This window comes from Schistocerca cancellata, chromosome 2 (genome assembly GCF_023864275.1).
Source record: "Schistocerca cancellata isolate TAMUIC-IGC-003103 chromosome 2, iqSchCanc2.1, whole genome shotgun sequence".
Taxonomy (NCBI): Eukaryota; Metazoa; Arthropoda; class Insecta; order Orthoptera; family Acrididae; genus Schistocerca; species Schistocerca cancellata.
In genome coordinates, this window is record NC_064627.1 from 872,114,614 (window position 1) to 872,133,661 (window position 19,048).

General features: G+C 37.3%; 1 protein-coding gene across 5 annotated transcripts in view; it reads right to left on the bottom strand.

Annotated features, from left to right (window-relative positions):
- LOC126162830 (cryptochrome-1-like) overlaps window positions 1–19,048 on the bottom strand; it is a 183,799-nt gene that overhangs the window by 57,781 nt on the left and 106,970 nt on the right. For 4 of the 5 annotated variants that reach the window (XR_007535120.1, XM_049919591.1, XM_049919593.1 and 1 more), the window contains exons 3-7: window positions 17,325–17,470; window positions 13,816–14,000; window positions 8,980–9,209; window positions 8,436–8,603; window positions 4,628–4,768 (exon numbers count right to left, since the gene is read on the bottom strand). Coding sequence is in view for 4 of the 5 variants with exons in the window: in XM_049919591.1 (XP_049775548.1) it covers window positions 4,628–4,768; window positions 8,436–8,603; window positions 8,980–9,209; window positions 13,816–14,000; window positions 17,325–17,470 (870 nt within the window). In the remaining variant the exon portion in view is untranslated. The remainder of the gene's footprint in view (window positions 1–4,627; window positions 4,769–8,435; window positions 8,604–8,979; window positions 9,210–13,815; window positions 14,001–17,324; window positions 17,471–19,048) is intronic. The other variant, XM_049919592.1, reaches the window with a different exon arrangement.

A 19,048-nucleotide genomic window follows, 5' to 3' on the forward strand; every position in this document is an offset into this window, starting at 1 on the left:
TTATATATACATATATAATAGAGGGAAACATTCCACGTGGGAAAAATATATTTTGTCTGCTTGTGTCTGTGTATGTGTGGATGGATATGTGTGTGTGTCTATATATATATATATATATATATATATATATATATATATATATATATATATAAAACAAAGATGATGTGACTTACCAAACGAAAGCGCTGGCATGTTGATAGACACACAAACAAACACAAACATATACACAAAATTCTAGCTTTCGCAACCCACAACCCACGGTTGCCTCGTCAGGAAAGAGGGAAGGAGAGGGAAAGACGAAAGGATATGGGTTTTAAGGGAGAGGGTAAGGAGTCATTCCAATCCCGGGAGCGGAAAGACTTACCTTAGGGGGAAAAAAGGACGGGTATACACTCGCACACACACACATATCCATCCACACATATACAGACACAAGCAGACATATACAGAGGCCTCTGCACCTTGAAAAAAGTAATTTTTTTTATAGATCTCTGCCGAAACTCTTTGCCTTTACAAATGTCTGCTTGTGTCTGTGTATGTGCGGTTGGATATGGGTGTGTGTGCGAGCGTATACCTGTCCTTTTTTCCCCCTAAGGTAAGTCTTTCCGCTCCCAGGATTTGAATGACTCCTTACCCTCTCCCTTAAAACCCAAATCCTTTCATCTTTCCCTCTCCTTCCCTCTTTCCTGACGAGGCAACCGTTGGTTGCGAAAGCTAGAATTTTGTGTGTATGTTTGTGTGTCTATCGACCTGCCAGCGCTTTTGTTTGGTAAGTCTCATCATCTTTCTTTTTAGATATATTTTTCCCACGTGGAATGTTTCCCTCTATATATATATATATATATATATATATATATATGTGGGAGGGGAGGGGGGCGCGCGTGGGGGTGTGTACTTGTGTCTACTGCTGACGAAGGCTTTAATGGCCGAAAGCTTTAACTGTGTGACTCTTTTTATTGTGCCTATCGTGACTCAGCATCTTCGCTATATGGTGAGTAACAACTTTCCTTCTCTGGTATTGTTACATTCCATCCTGGATTTTCCATTGCTTGATTTATCCCTTTGTTTGTGCCATCAAAGACAAATAACATCTGCCTCTCCCTCTTTTCATTTATTTCAAGGCAAATGAAAATGAGATGCTATTGTGTGCACCTAACTGATAATAAAGAATTCTTGACAAGAAAAATAAAGACAAGAATGTTACATATGTCGCAGCTATGAGAGATATCATATATTAAAAGGCTTAGTAACTTCACATATGGAGCCTCATCTAGTGTATGCCTATTGATGTTTATTTCTTGAACCAGTAAATTTATTTATTTATTTATTTTTTAATTGAATAATAATTGCCCTCAACAAACAAAATATTTTTTTCAGAATTCTCTGATATCCCAGATAAGTCATTTACATATGTCAAGAACAGGAGTGGACCAAGCACCAAAGGTTACAGTGGTGGTATCATATGTTAATGTGAAGCTTCATTTTCCCTTGTTAAGATACGATTCTGTCCAGAGTTTCAGGAAATGTACATCAATTCATCAACTAGTTTCAAAGCAAAACTCAAGGGTGGCACAACCAAGTTAGCACAATATTTTAATTCTTTAACTGAAATACTATCATAGCCAGAAGAAAGACTCCTTTTGAGAAACCTAATGATTTTTGTGATGTCTTTTACAATTGATTTGGCAAAACTGATGTCTACTGGTGAAATATGCAATGCCTGTCAAAGTAATTCCAATGAAACTGCTTTCAGTGGTGCCTTTTTTGTCCCTGTGTTCTCATCTGTTGGTGGGAAGAATTTATTGAATTTAATGACCATGAATGCATTTAATGACCATGAACGCATTATTGTGGCCAAGATAGATACGAAGCCCACACCTACTACAATAGTACAAGTTTATATGCCAACTAGCTCTGCAGATGACGAAGGAATTGACGAAATGTATGATGAAATAAAAGAAATCATTCAGATAGTGAAGGGAGACAAAAATTTAATAGTTATGGGTGACTGGAATTTGAGTGTAGGAAAAGGGAGAGAAGGAAACATAGTAGGTGAATATGGATTGGGGCTAAGAAATGAAAGAAGAAGCTGCCTGGTAGAATTTTGCACAGAGCACAACTTAATCATAGCCAACACTTGGTTTAAGAATCGTGATAGAAGGTTGTATACATGGAAGAACCCTGGAGATGCTAAAAGGTATCAGATAGATTATATAATGGTAAGACAGAGATTTAGGAACCAGGTTTTAAATAGTAAGACATTTCCAGGGGCAGATGTGGACTCTGACCACAATCTATTGGTTATGACCTGTAGATTAAAACTGAAGAAACTGCAAAAAGGTGGGAATTTAAGGAGATGGGACCTGGATAAACTGAAAGAACCAGAGGTTGTACAGAGTTTCCGGGAGAGCATAAGGGAACAATTGACAGGAATGGGGGAAAGAAATACAGTAGAAGAAGAATGGGTAGCTTTGAGGGATGAAGTAGTGAAGGCAGCAGAGGATCAAGTAGGTAAAAAGACGAGGGCTAGTAGAAATCCTTGGGTAACAGAAGAAATATTGAATTTAATTGATGAAAGGAGAAAATATAAAAATGCAGTAAATGAAGCAGGCAAAAAGGAATACAAACGTCTCAAAAATGAGATCGACAGGAAGTGCAAAATGGCTAAGCAGGGATGGCTAGAGGACAAATGTAAGGATGTAGAGGCTTATCTCACAAGGGGTAAGATAGACACTGCCTACAGGAAAATTAAAGAGACCTTTGGAGATAAGAGAACCACTTGTATGAACATCAAGAGCTCAGATGGAAACCCAGTTCTAAGTAAAGAAGGGAAAGCAGAAAGGTGGAAGGAGTATACAGAGGGTCTATACAAGGGTGACGTACTTGAGGACAATATTATGGAAATGGAAGAGAATGTAGATGAAGAGGAAATGGGAGATACGATACTGCGTGAAGAGTTTGACAGAGCACTAAAAGGCCTGAGTCGAAACAAGGCCCCCGGAGTAGACAACATTCCATTGGAACTACTGACGGCCTTGGGAGAGCCAGTCCTGACAAAACTCTACCATCTGGTGAGCAAGATGTATGAAACAGGTGAAATACCCTCAGACTTCAAGAAGAATATAATAATTCCAATCCCAAAGAAAGGAGGTGTTGACAGATGTGAAAATTACCGAACAATCAGTTTAATAAGCCACAGCTGCAAAATACTAACACGAATTCTTTACAGACGAATGGAAAAACTAGTAGAAGCCGACCTCGGGGAAGATCAGTTTGGATTCCGTAGAAATACTGGAACGAGTGAGGCAATATTGACCTTACGACTTATCTTAGAAGAAAGATTAAGGAAAGGCAAACCTACATTTCTAGCATTTGTAGACTTAGGGAAAGCTTTTGACAATGTTGACTGGAATACTCTCTTTCAAATTCTAAAGGTAGCAGGGGTAAAATACAGGGAGCGAAAGGCTATTTACAATTTGTACAGAAACCAGATGGCAGTTATAAGAGTCGAGGGACATGAAAGGGAAGCAGTGGTTGGGAAGGGAGTAAGACAGGGTTGTAGCCTCTCCCCGATGTTATTCAATCTGTATATTGAGCAAGCAGTAAAGGAAACAAAAGAAAAATTCGGAGTAGGTATTAAAATCCATGGAGAAGAAATAAAAACTTTGAGGTTCGCCGATGACATTGTAATTCTGTCAGAGACAGCAAAGGACTTGGAAGAGCAGTTGAACGGAATGGATGGTGTCTTGAAGGGAGGATATAAGATGAACATCAACAAAAGCAAATCGAGGATAATGGAATGTAGTCGAATTAAGTCGGGTGATGTTGAGGGTATTAAATTAGGAAATGAGACACTTAAAGTAGTAAAGGAGTTTTGCTATTTGGGGAGCAAAATAACTGATGATGGTCGGAGTAGAGAGGATATAAAATGTAGACTGGCAATGGCAAGGAAAGCGTTTCTGAAGAAGAGAAATTTGTTAACATCGAGTATAGATTTAAGTGTCAGGAAGTCATTTCTGAAAGTATTTGTATGGAGTGTAGCCATGTATGGAAGTGAAACATGGACGGTAAATAGTTTGGACAAGAAGAGAATAGAAGCTTTCGAAATGTGGTGCTACAGAAGAATGCTGAAGATTAGATGGGTAGATCACATAACTAATGAGGAAGTATTGAATAGGATTGGGGAGAAGAGAAGTTTGTGGCACAACTTGACGAGAAGAAGGGATTGGTTGGTAGGACATGTTCTGAAGCATCAAGGGATCACCAATTTAGTATTGGAGGGCAGCGTGGAGGGCAAAAATCGTAGGGGGAGACCAAGAGATGAATACACTAAGCAGGTTCAGAAGGATGTAGGTTGCAGTAGGTACTGGGAGATGAAGAAGCTTGCACAGGATAGAGTAGCATGGAGAGCTGCATCAAACCAGTCTCAGGACTGAAGACCACAACAACAATGACCAATTAGATATTACATGAATGAAACAGCACTGACTTATTAAGAAATTCAGTGAAAATGTGAGGTTTATCTCACATTCTAAACAATTTTTCCTCTATAAATCCAATTTTTATGCCCTCTTTTTCTCCCAGAACTGAACATCAGTTATAACAACTATTGTTTTGAAATACATACCTTCATGCCTTCTTCCCATGAAATCCACAAATCTCCTCGTGTAAGGAAACACGCCACAGCATGCCTAGCTAAATAATGTATCCAACCTTCTTCACGCAACTGTATCATTATAGCATCAATCCACGGATAACCTGTTTGGCCCTGAAATATTAAATAATAATTATTTCACAAAAGTGTAACATGTAGCACATGACAAAATATTTTTGCTTGCAGTTTTTCCAATAATGTGTCATCCTGGATAGAATATAAGCAATCTTATTAGATACAGAAGAAGCACTGTAGCCTACAGTGAAAGAGCACAAAATAAGATGATGATGGTCATAGTCTTTAAGCATTTCTTCACTTTGATCTGAATACACAGACACACACACACACACACACACACACACACACACAAGCATGATACAAAGTAGGCCTACCAGAATTCTACATCATGAATTTCCATTTCATCTGACAGGGCAGTCAATTACAAATTAAAAACTTTAGTTCAGCAGAAATAACTTATGACTGTTTTTAAAAAGGATTTCATTTTTCTCCAGTTTTATGTAGTTAGGCAGGTTGCTGTAAATTGTATTTCACTATAGGACACTTCTTTTAACAGGAAGATATTTTGTATTTTGTGTTATGATCTGGGAGATGTGAATGTATTTCATCAGCTTCAGGATTCATGATTGTGATCAGAGATGTTTTGTTAAGAAACATCAGAAGTTCCTGCATATTCTCTTACAATGGATATTAATACATATTGTTATATAAGCAGTCCCCACAAACCATGAACAATGGCGACGTGGGATGACTTGTGTGCCTCTGCGATACAGATAGCTATAGAACAGGTGCAACCACGTACGATTAGTATTTGTTTGTAGCCATTATAAACAGTAACTATCAAAATTTGTAAACAAATTTATAAATACTTTTTAGTTTGTATATTATATTTTGCTTCAATGGTGCAATGATGTTTAATGACATTTGTAATCCATGTATTGCTTGTAAATTCCTAAATTCCTTGATATTTCATTGTTTATATTGGTGCAGTGGCTACATTAATTTTAATAAAGATGCTTCTCCCCATCCCTGATATGTCCCCTTCTCCTCATACCCACTCATGAGTATGCATTTTTTTTAATGTTATTGGTCCTTACCCTTAGGAATTCCACTATGATGCACCTGCCCTCCCCCTCCTGTTCTCCTTTAATCCCCTTCCCCACTGCTCATCAAATGAAATATACAATTTATGAGAGATAACCAGAAAGTAAGGTTACAAGGCCCTTTTCTCTACCAGGGAATTGAATTTTTCATAGTTGGTGCCACTGTTGTGTATGGTAGAGTACACTGAAATGAATGTATATAAGGGTCATCAAGAGCGTTCTGATTCTCACTGTGGTGATGGTTAAAAATGAGTGCTTTCATTCTGTCTCCCACCAAATGCTAAGTGTGTTCTGTAATATGCTACTTGAATGTGAAGTGCATGAGTGCCACGGTGATTCATCACAATTTTGTGTCAGTGAATGGGGAGGGTACTATGTCATGGCAACATGTGACCAAATGGGTACAGCATTTCACTTTCTTGGAAGAACAGAAATTCATGATGAAGAGAGAAGTAGATGCCCGACCATGGTGAATAATGAACTGGTGCAAAATGTGAAAAGCATATTTGTTTTGATCACCACATGATCACTGATGACCTGCATGAACTGTGTCCTGAAGTTTCTTGAACCATTTCTCATGGAATCATGATTGATCGACTAGAATATCATGAGCTCTGTGAGCGATGAGTTCCGAATATGCTTACTGCAGAACACAAAGTCAACGAAGTCTAGGATGCGTGTGAGAGTTTCTTGGTCATTTTGCAAGTGACAACGAGACTTTTCTCAGCTCCATAGTGATGTGGGATGAAACATGAGTTCACTAACATATCTCAGAGAACAAGCAGCAATCAAAGCAGTGATGCTGCACTCAACCCCCTTCAACAAAAAAACTTCAGAAGTCAGCAATCAGTTCAAAAAGTAATGGCTACCAATCTCTGGGACAGAAAAGGGGTTCTGCACGTCAAATTCTTCCCAAGAGGTGAAACAGTCAACTCTGCATGATATGGTGAGACCTTTAAGGAACTCTGCAGAGCCATACAGAGAAAACAGTGTGAAATGCTGATGAAGGGAGTCTGCCTCCTTCATGAAAATGCTAGGCAGCCTTCCAATCAAGCAACTTAAGAGTTGCTGATTTCATTTCATTGAAATCTTTTAAACCACTCCAATCACAGTCCTGATCTTGCACCTAGCAACTATCATTTATTTCCTAAATTGAAGGAATATGTGGGTGGAAAATACTTTTCCCACAATGAGGAGGTGCAAATCAAAGTAGAGTTGGTGGGAGATATTTACAAAGCAGGAAATAAGAAGCTCATCCTGCAGTTGGCAAAAAGTATGAATGGTGATTATGTGAAAAGATGATGTAATACCTATGCTACTGCTCCAATATGTTTAATTGAAATATATGCATTTGTGTACATGTGAAAAATCTTGTAACACTACTTTCCCGATATCCCTTGTATAATTGTATTTTTATAGGTACAATTTGAATTATTGCATTTAATTTTACATATAGGTCTCTATCCATATTTTCTTTATAATTTTCAAGTACTGTTTTGGTATCAATTTTCTCAGTTATCTCTATGAGTGCTTTTAACACCACTGCTATCATACAACCAGGCCCTCTTCTGGCATGTTTTGATAGTTATCCTTTGTAACAGTGACTCATCATTAGTTGAGCAGCTGATGGTGAGGGCATACAAATGTGATGCTATACTTTGTATGAAGACATTTTGTATGATATGTGTTTTTATTTTTAAAGGTTTTTGTAACATCTGTACTCTTAATGGTTATTGAATGGTAGGCTTGTGCTTTCATGAATTTGTATTTTACTTGGCTGGCATTTTAAAGATGGTCTACGCCCAAAACATATCAAATATTGTTTGTTGAACAACAAGTGAACTGTTCATTTCCAGCAACCCATTCAGCAGCAATATAAGAAGTGCTCTGAAGTTGTGTATGCTCATTACCAATTTGGAAGAAAAAAAATTTATTGATAAAAGGAAAGTTTTATTTCTTTGTAAATATTAAATTATGTGGTCACCTTTAGATAGAGTTTCAGCACTTGGCTCAAAAACCAAAGAAAGCAGATGCAAAAGAATCCTGCATTGTGCAGTGAGAAAATTCAGGATTGTACACCAGGCAGTTTCAAGTGTGGAAACAATGCAAAAAGTGTCTTACTTCATAATTACTACTGATAACTTGCAGTTCATGTTGGCAGCTGAAATTTTGTAGAGAGCAATTTTGGAAGGTAGTGAACAGTGGGAAAGAAATCGAATAGGTTGACATGACAAGTCTGACCATACCCTTGTGAGGTTACCCATTAGTCATTCATGAAGTTTGCCAGTGCAGAAAAAACATGGTAACCTATCTAATTGTCCATGAGATAATTAGTACTTTTAATCATTTAGCCAGGCTTCTTGTAATCTTGATCTCACTCAACATATTCTGCATTCTGCTTAGCCATGCTTTTTCATCTATAAGCCACAGGAAATTTATGATTTTACTCCCTACTAAGACCCCTCATAAGATCTATAAGCACAGCATATTGTAGGTACTTTCAGGGTACAAAGTCATTCACAAATGTGCTCAAATTTGCAGATGATAAATATGATGACATATTAATCTAAAGAAGGTGTGGTACCACACATTTGGAAAGAAAGTCCAATGTAGATTTACAAATGTACAGAAAGGCAAATAAATAGTAAAACAATGCTTACTGTGGCCCACTTGGCAAGTGCTTCTGGATTCCTGTCCCATGGAATTTGTACACATATTGGGTTTCCATACATTTTATCAAAATATGGATTTTTTGTTGCTGCACAGTAAAAAAATTCCCGCCATAACAGCTGTCCATGTAAAGAAAGAGGCGGGCATGCCTTTTTTATCTGGAACACATTGAATAAACAATAACATCTCTGAGAAAATATTTAAAAAGTTATGAAAGAATGCACACTGAAACAACTATCCAATTTTTTGCACAATTGTTATAAAAACTATTTTGCATTTGACTCTGAAACACCATTAAACTGGAAAAATTTTAATATTGTACCTGAGTTCACATTTAACTATCAGCTAATGTGTCAGTTAGCTAATGGTTAAAACAATTTCTCAGTTCAAATCATATATAATATGTCACAAACACTGTCAACAGAGCCCTGATTAAGCAATTAGAATAAAAAAGCCTTACTCAGAAGCTATAACCAATGTCTAAGAAACAACAAATAATAACTGTACAAATTGGAACTACCACTATGTGCTTACCTTTTTATAAAGATCAGTAAGCTGGTAATAGAAAAGCCTTGTAGACAAACAGCCAAATCTTAAATACGGACTGAGACCTGTCTGACTGGCAAGCAATGACTGTGATGTCATTCTTGGTCTTCCAAAGGATGCCACCCATGCCTTTCTTTCGAGGTGCCTTTCCAGCCTCGCAAGTGCCTCAGATTCTCCTCCCTGCCACACAGGAGGCATCAAGCCATCAGTATCAAAACCTAATATAGAAAAAAAGAAATAATTAATAGTGTAAAATACATTATTATGACAAACAATATAAAATCCAGGATGGATTACTGATGATATTATGAAAAGAACAGATTGTTGCTCACCATGTGGAGATGTTGCGGAGAAAGGAAAGAGGAGAAGGAGATTAGTGTTTAATGCGCCATTGACAATGAGGCCATAAGAGATGGAGCACAAGCTCAGATTAGGGAAGGATGGAGAAGGAAAGCAGGTGTACCCTTTTGAAGGAACCATCCTGGAAATTGCCTTAAGGTGTTTAGGGAAATCACGGAAAACCTAAATCAGGATGGCTGGATGCAGGTTTGAACTACTGTCCTCCCAAATTCAAGTCCAATGTGCTAACCACTGTGCTACCCTGCTTGGTGAGGTGTTGAGTCACAGACAGGTGCAACAAAAAGACTGCCAAACATGTGATCTTTTGTCCAAAAGTAATTCTTCTAAAATAGACAAAACATTCACACACACACACACACACACACACACACACACACACACACACACACACACACATGCATGTTGCCTTCTTTACAAGAAGGCCTTTTTGGCCAAAAGTTCACTTGTTTTTGTTGTGCCTCCCTGTAACTCAACATCTCCACTAAATTATTATAATAAATATAAAATTTACATTATACCTTCAAGTTTCCAACTGGGAAACAAAAACAGTTCTTGCATTTAAATGAGTACTGTAACACCACTTTGTATCATAGCAGATTTTGTAAGTTTTCTAAAAATGATGTGTGATATCTGCATGGAATAATTTTCCCACAATGCACAATAAATTTAATGCTCAAAGTGACTAATTAACATCCATTATATTGCATGAATACTAACTTCTAATGGAATTATTCATGTTTCCTCTACCAACCTCCCAACAAAGAAGTGAATAAGAGTAAATAAAACAAAAAAAGAATAATACATCAAATCAATAAGCAAGAAATTACATGTTGAAATACTGTCCTCTCCCTCTTTTTATATGGTTTCCCAGCAGTCCCAAGATGTAACAGACCAATGGTCTTCTACTCCTACCAGCTCACTCCTCAAATCTAGAGGCCAGGCAAGGGAGCTGTTCACTTTGTCTTGACACTATAAAGAGAGAAGCAGAATGGACTCACGGGCAAGGAAACAGTGACACTTCCACCATTTGGGGTCTCATGACCCAGAACGAACTACTTACTTGCACATCTCCATCCACACTCGTAGGTACCATTCCTCAAGGTAAGTGCGTCTCCGTATTCACTGCCATGATTCACTGTCATACAGTCCCATGCAATAGCCCAAAGCTACTACAAAATCCTCAGAAACAGGTCTACAACATCTTAAATTCTTTCGACAATGCTTACTCTAGAAAATATACGGGGCGACTTCTTAACAATAATGTGAAAAGGATCGACTGCTACTCACCATAATGATGACACACTGAGCTGCAGACAGGTACACCAAAAAGACTGTTACACATTGAGCTTTCAGCCAAAGCCTTCTTCATAAAGGGAAACACATACACATTCACACAAACAAGCACACCTCATGCAGATATGACTGATGTCTCTGGCCGCTTCAGACAGATCCGCCCCGAGTGGCCAGAGGTAGTGGTTATGCAGGCATGCGATGTGCTTACCTGTGGTTTGCTTTCTGGAGAAGGCTTTGGCCGAAAGCTCAGTGTCTAACAGTCTTTTTGTTGTGACTATTTGCAACTTAACATGTCATCTTTAGGGTGAGTAGCAATCTATCCTTTTCATAATATTGTTGATATTCCTTTCCAGGGTGACTTTTTGATGCATACAGGAGTGTCACTTGTAGAAGTGCACTTAATTTGCAAAAAAATATTCCTCTTCCAGTTTTTGTTTGGCCTATGGTTTAGTCAATAATTAATATCAAAGTTTTTGTTTATAGGAACAACCTTCAGAAACTGCCTGTGGTCACATCAGGCACCAGGGTGATGTTACTGTAACAAGCAGCTGTGTAGGACACTCCTTGGATGAGTTGACAATATGTAACAAATACACATAAGGAAAAGTATGCCACATTCATTCATGGCACTCAGAAAGTAGTTCTTCTGGCTGTGTCATGCAGTAATAAAAGTTTCCACAGTAATGACACTCTTTCACTTGAATCACTACTGAAAGTTTTCTTGTATCATGCAACCAATGGTTCATTTACATGAATGAGCTTCACGAACTCTTTATATTATGCTCATTTTAGAAACAAAATATTTAGTTTTCCATTGATCCAACTTGTTGCTTTCAAGCTACAGAAAAACAACAAATGTAAATGTTAGTGTTTGTGAACTGCGGTATATAATTTTTCAATTCCTTTCAGCATTACCTGTATGGAATTAAATTTTCCTTAACACATTCAAAAGTTACCCTGTATATTTGCTTTTCTAGCAATGTTGAAGATTCCAGTTGATTCCACAATATTTTGATAGCTGATTTAGTTGTCTTCATCACACAATGAGAGCAATTGCTTTAGAATTTCCTACTGCTCGACTCCAAGCACTCTTGTAGAAACTGAGGTACTGAGCATGGTTAATTAATTAATTCATTCATCCATTTGTCCATACTTCATGTTCCATACATTCATGAAAGAGAATCTTCATAGGTGTGAAATGGACTAGCTTATACACTATCGAAGACAAATTGTTTTTAAAGATGGCATTAATAATTAACTGTTGTTAAACTCCCATAAATTAGTTGTGCACATAACAAATTGTTAAAAAATGGTTGCTTCTGTCTCAATTAGTTTCATTAAAAAGCTTCTGCTTATAGCTTATCATTTGAATACAACAGTTATCAACATTTGTACCAACAGAAATTTGTTTACAGTGAATATTGCTACTTGTCATGCAATGAACAGCAGTATTACATCCTAAGACCACACTTGCAGTACCTGATAAACCTGACTAGGTCAGTCGTAGAAAGATTCTGCACAACAATGTAATTGTTTTACTTCACATCTTGAAAGTATCTGTAGTCCATTAAAGGCATTAGTTTGGAATCTTAATCTCAGCAGTTAGTCCTTGTTACAGCCAAACATTTCCAATTACCTTCTGACTAGCATCTGAATAGGTTTCAGTAATGTCTACGCATCCTAATCCTCTTCTTTCTTGTTTCATTTCTTTTCTTTAATGACTCAGTTACTTTTTAAAAATCTGGTTCAATAATGTCAAACAATGGAAAATTGAGGATGGAATGTAACAATACCAGAGAAGGAAAGTTGCTACTCACCATATAGCGGAGATGCTGAGCCGCGATACGCACAACAAAAAGATTCACACAAACATGATATCCCTCATCTCAATGTTCCAAACATGATATCCCTCATCTCAATGACTGCTTCACAGCCTGTGCCATATGGATCCTTCCCACCAACACCAGCTTTTCTGAATTGCACAGGTGGGAACTTTCCCTGCAATACATCCTACATTCCCGTAACCCTCCTGGCCTCAACCTTCATTAGTCACTGTCCTCACCCATCCAGCCCCCTCCCTGTTCCCATTCCAACACTACACAGCCGTCATTTCACCGCCACACCCAGTCTTTTAATTTCTCTCCTTTCCACTACTTACCACCTCCCTCCTCCGCACATTCTCTCCTGCCCTCCATCTAAACTGCAACACTTCACTGTCTGCTACTCCCACCATACTATCCCTCCCCCTCCCCGCCCCAGCCTCCTCCTAACCTCTACCCATTCGCCACTTCCATCATGCACTGGTGCTGCTGCTCGCAGTGTGGTTTCAGCTCTTTGAGACTGCAGACATGTGTGAAAGTTGCGTTTGCACGAGTGTGTGTGTGTGCATATGTGTATGTGTGTCTACAGCTGACAAAGGCCTTTATGGTTGAAAGCTACAATTGTGTGAATCTTTTTGTTGTGCCTGTCGCAACTCAGCATCTCCGCTATATGGTGAGTAGCAACTTTCCTTCTCTGGTATTGGTTCAATAATGTTTTTAATTTGTGTGCCAGTCAGTAATGTCCAAGTTATTTCCCTGCAGTGCTCTTCTTTGTTGCACATGTTGTCAATATTCAATCCTTGCTTTCATAATGAATAGCTCATTAATAGGGATAGTAACAGTTTTACATGACTGAAAATCTAGCAAACCATCCATGCATCATCATCCAAACATTCCAACACAAAGCACAAACTAACACATGAAAAATGCAAAGGCCTCAAATACATGTTTGAACATTAAAAACACCACACACATGTTCTATCATATTCTTAACTAGAAATGTAAAAGAGGTCTGAACAAAAAAAGTTTTACTGGCATTCAACATACGAGAAGATCGAAAAGATAAGTCTCTTTTTTATCAGTTTATGGATGACTGAGTTGAGACAATGGTAAGAAGAAATACTGGGGCTACCACATGCCCCCCCCTTCCATGCATGCGCACACACACACACACACACACACACACACACACACACACACACACGTAAAAGATTATATATATATATATATATCCATTGTTCAGTGCCTTCATTATAACTTGCATGCCAATTCTGCAGAGTAAAGAAAAAAAACACATTTAAGGTACTTAGCCAATTTACTGTAACAATTAAAACTTTAATAACAATGTTACCTAATTCCTCTAAGGTAGGAACACCAAATCGTTCGTCATGGTCATCAGAAATAGGGGTAAATTTATCTTTCACACATGCTGGTGTGATACTGGGTTCAGCTGGAGGTGGTGAGTCCATGGAAGCCACTATATTTTGAAACTGGTGGTAAGTTAAAGGTGCTTTCCCTCCATTTTTTTCAATGATCCTGTAAAAACATATATTACATCAATCTACAAGTGCAAAAAAGGGATTTTACTTTAACACAATGTTTCTGGTAAGGTGATAAACCAGAATTTGAAATGATTCCAAAAGTGGGTAATCCTGGGAGCAGAAGAAAGGTGATGGTGTTTCAGAACTGATGGCAGCTAGAACATAAGAAAAACTAGAACTGATGTGGAACTTGTAGAAAGTTGTTCTTCCCAGAAATGGAACAGGGAAGGGGGAAAATGATAGTGGTAGTGGATGTATTCTCCATCACACCCTGTAAGTTGGCTTGTGGAGTATAGAGGTACATGTAAAAGATTATATACAAGATGATATACAGACTGTAATATCCCATGTAACATTTTAGTTGTAAGAAGATTTATAGAGAGAAGTAAAGTGAAAACGGAACTGAAAAGCATGGGGGGTGGGGGTGGGGGGGGGGTGGGGGGGGAGAAGAGTATAAGAGAAGATTAGACAGGGGGTAATAAGAATAGGGGCACCATTCTGGGTGAGGAGGAAGATCTGTTATTTTCTTAAGAAAGACGCAAGGGGTAAAGATCTAAGTGGCAGAATAGTAGAGTAAAGTGATAGCAAAATGTAAATTGCAGTGCTGCAACAATGAACACAGCTGGAACAATGTAGCCACACAGGTCTGTGTGTGTGTGTGTGTGTGTGTGTGTTTTTGGTACCAGTTAGTTCTGAAGAAGGACATCATCCGAAAGCTTAGCAATATTTTCAGTCTTGCTTATGTCTCTATCGACTACCAAGTGCCTGAACTACACAGTGAGTTGCTTACCTTTACTCCTTACATTACTTAAGTGAATCAAATTATAGATAAGGAATGCATGAAAGAAAGAGGTATGTTAGAAGCTGAGAGAGACCAGTAAATTAATGCAGTCATATTAGTGGTAATAATTTCTACAGATTTTGCCAAGGTAGAGATGGAAAGTTAATTTCTGCAGATGTTGTCAAACTGGAGATAACTTCATTTTATCATCTACATTTTGTAAGTTTCTCTGAAGTTCTGAAGCAAATATTTAACTACTCTGATTACACAAGAATCAGTCTATCACTTTTGTATGTCATTAATTCCATTAGCACATTGAAATACAGTATGCAAAACAATGAAAAGAATGTAGTCTTAACGAGACAAGCTGGTTCGCAGTGAGGTAACTGAGAACAGTGGAAAATAGATGTATGAAAGCAATGAGAAGCACGAGGTAGTAGGATGACACGTAAGGTCAGTACCAGTATGGAAGGCAAACTGGGCAGAAACAGAAGTGTTAAATGGAATTTAGTATTTGTCTGAAAAACTGTTTTCACTTGCTAGAATGATCACTTGGATCGTGCTTTTGAAGGGATAATCATACTTTCAGCATCTGTTTTTCATTTCTCTGCTCTCCTGTTATGTGCTTTCATCGATATACAAATCTTTCTTCACTGCAGGACATTACACCTTTTCTCCTTTCTCTGTATCTTGTAAAGAGTTCTTCATTTTTATAATGTGTTTTAACTGCATTTTTCTTTCAGTTTTAATACTTTTTAATCATTAACATTTCAAATGGAGTTGCCTATGACCCAACAATTATATAATTCAGCCATAAATGATATGGCTCTGCCTAATGCTCATTTTTTGTGCATATGGCTTTCTCAGATACATTCATGAGCTTCATAGATCAACATAAAAACTCCATACTCTTCTCTATGTAATATCTTAGATCTATTAATTTCCTATTATCTTCCTGCTGCTACATGAGATGTATTAATGTGGAAATGTAACAGTGACTGATTGTGTTGGATGCTTGAGAATTCTTTTCTATAAGTGGCATGAAAAATTTTCAGTATCGAAACAGCAAAGCAAAAAAGCTCTACATAGACAAAGTAACATGATCAAAAGGCACCAAAATGACAGAGGAGAAAGTATTGGTCGTTACACAGGATATCAGTGACAGATACATAGCAAAGTACTTTGTAAACTGTTTACCAAGAAATGCAAGAAGCTGGCACAAAGGATTCAAAGATGGAATGAATGGATGAAGTACCAGCCTGAAATGAAATAGTGAATGAGCAGACTCAGACTTCCGTTATTTACTCGCAAAGCTGAAAAATTATTGAAAGCCTAGTAAATAAAATGTAAAATCACTGCATCATTATTTCATGGGTACCTTATTATGTTTAATGCTTAAGTCTAAATAAATTACAAAGCATAATAGTGTTGCATATCTATGACAGTCTTGACTTGAGCAATTCATATTTATCACATTCTGTAGACTCCGTTGTGAAGGCAAATGTTAGGGATGTTGGAATGAGTTAAGGTACACACTAGCTGCAGACCTCTCTTCCAAAAGTTGCTCATCCTACCCCTTGGCAGCCTGTATATACTAGAACTATGCAAATTGGTAAAAAGTAATATCACAACATTTAATAAAAATGTAAATGTCCATGACTACGGTACTAGACAGAAAATGAAACTCCATGTTAAAGAAATGCGCACCTCTGCCTTTAAAAACTCTCCCTTCAACAAAGGCATTAAAATATACAATAGCCTGCCATCAGAAATAAAAAAACAGTAAGTCCCTGACTGTATTTAATAAAAAATTAAAATCATTCCTACTTTATCATTGTTTCTACAGTGCAAGTGAATTTCTGCTCCACATGGATGGAAAGAAACATAAACAAATTGCAGCAAAGAATTCTGTCAAGAGTAAAACATTAATGCAAGTATGTACAAAAATCTTGCATCTATATCATCTGCTACTAAGCAAATTAAGTGCAGAAAGAATATCCAACCAGGTACTGTTGTATATATGTGTGAGAGGAATAAAGCACTAAAATACAAATGTATAACTGAGTATGTAATTTGTGTATTCATAAATTTGTGTGTTCATAACTTCTCAGAAAATATGTATGTAAGCTCATGTTTGTGTAAACTTTCGGCATATTACTTCATGCCAGCAAATTATCATAATGTCCAACATCAAATGTATGTTTATGCATCACCATGTGCATGTCATTCAGAGAACAATAAATATATAAATAAATAGACAAACATGCATAAAATAACACTTAGCTACTGTTAATAATAATAATAATCAAAATTGCTTAGGAGGCTACAAATGATTGTCTTATACAATTACCAAAAAGACCATTACTGTGAAAAAATCAAATCTAATTTTAAGAGAAATTTTGTCAGTTTATCTTAAAAGTTTCGACAATATCCCAAATATTAGGCACAGTGACAGAAAAATCAGTAGCACCAAAGAACAAAATATAATAACTGAAACAACTCTGACAACTAAATTAATGAATCACAAAATTTACTCACGTATCAAGACTGTACAGTGTGTGTGAAGCTATGGAAATTACTGAGATTCCCATTTCTCTGCACATTGCCATTATGTTCTGATCACGCACTTTTCCAAATGGTTCAGGATCTTCCTCAAAGGTCAAGTTTGTTGTCCCCCATTCCTGCTAAAAAGATCAGCATCTCTGTTTTATTCATCCTTCACATCAAGAAAAATTTTCATCTTCATTAAATTTTTGTGGAATACTGACCACTAATAAATCACATTAAAACACCAGGTCACTCACTATATATTGTAATCATCACTAATTCTAATTGTGAGGTAAATCTTTGTTTCTACAGACTTTGAGTTCCAGTGACTTTATACACACAATGGTTAACTTACTCTTAAATACAAAACTTATCTGCCCTTCTCTGTTATTTCAGATTCAGTTATAAAGCATAACAGAAATCTTTTACTGACAATTACATTCCATCTGAAAACAGAGTGAAAGTAAATTACTGTACTTGTGAATGATGCAACAACCATTCCCCAAACTCATTCACTCCTGCTCACCCCTCCCTCCCTCCCCCCCCCCCCCCCCTCTCTCTCTCTCTCTTTCTTTCTTTCTCTCTCTCTCTCACACACACACACAATTCTCTTAAATATGAGTAGTTAGTTCAAGTATCTGATCTAAATCACAGGAAAGACATTAATTTGTTTGTGTTGACTTTTGTGTTACTGGGTAAATTACAGATGTACAGATGTCTATTGATGGCTTTTTTTAGTCTTATAGTGCTCCTTATAATTAACAATATCACAAGTCATCAAAAATACACATTATTCAGCTCACAAATAAACAAAACTATTGCTCTTGTAGAACAGGTATGTAAAAAAAAAGACAGAACACTTTGGCTCTTGAGCTACTGGAGTAATAGTCAAGTAGGAGACAGCTATTAAAACGAAGTACACACAGTGGGGAAGGCATACTCAAATTATTTGAAAGGAGTTAGTGTTACCTCAAGCTTCTTTTGTATTTTGATCTGTTACTTCCTGTAATTTCTCTCCCAACAATACTCATTCTTGCTGATCACCCCTGAACCCCCCGCCCTCTTCATGTCTAGTTAAATTATTTTGCACCTTGAGAAAAGTAATTTTTTTTAATACATCTCTGCCGAAACTCTTTGCCTTTACAAATGTCTGCTTGTGTCTGTGTATGTGCGGTTGGATATGGGTGTGTGTGCGAGTGTATACCTGTCCTTTTTTCCCCCTAAGGTAAGTCTTTCCGCTCCCGGGATTGGAATGAATCCTTACCCTCTCCCTTAAAACCCACATCCTTTCATCTTTCCCTCTCCTTCCCTCTTTCCTGATGAAGCAACGTTGGTTACGAAAGCTTGAATTTTGTGTGTATGTTTGTGTGTCTATCAACCTGCCAGCGCTTTTGTTTGGTAAGTCACATCATCTCTGTATATATATATATATATATATATATATATATATATATATATATATATATATATGAATATAATAGAGGGAAACGTTCCACGTGGGAAAAATATATTTAAAAAGAAAGATGATGAGACTTACCAAACAAAAGCGCTGGCAGGTCGATAGACACACAGACAAACACAAACATACACACAAAATCTAGCTTTCGCAACCAACGGTTGCCTCGTCAGGAAAGAGGGAAGGAGAAGGAAAGACAAAAGGATATGGGTTTTAAGGGAGAGGGTAAGGAGTCATTCCAATCCCGGGAGCGGAAAGA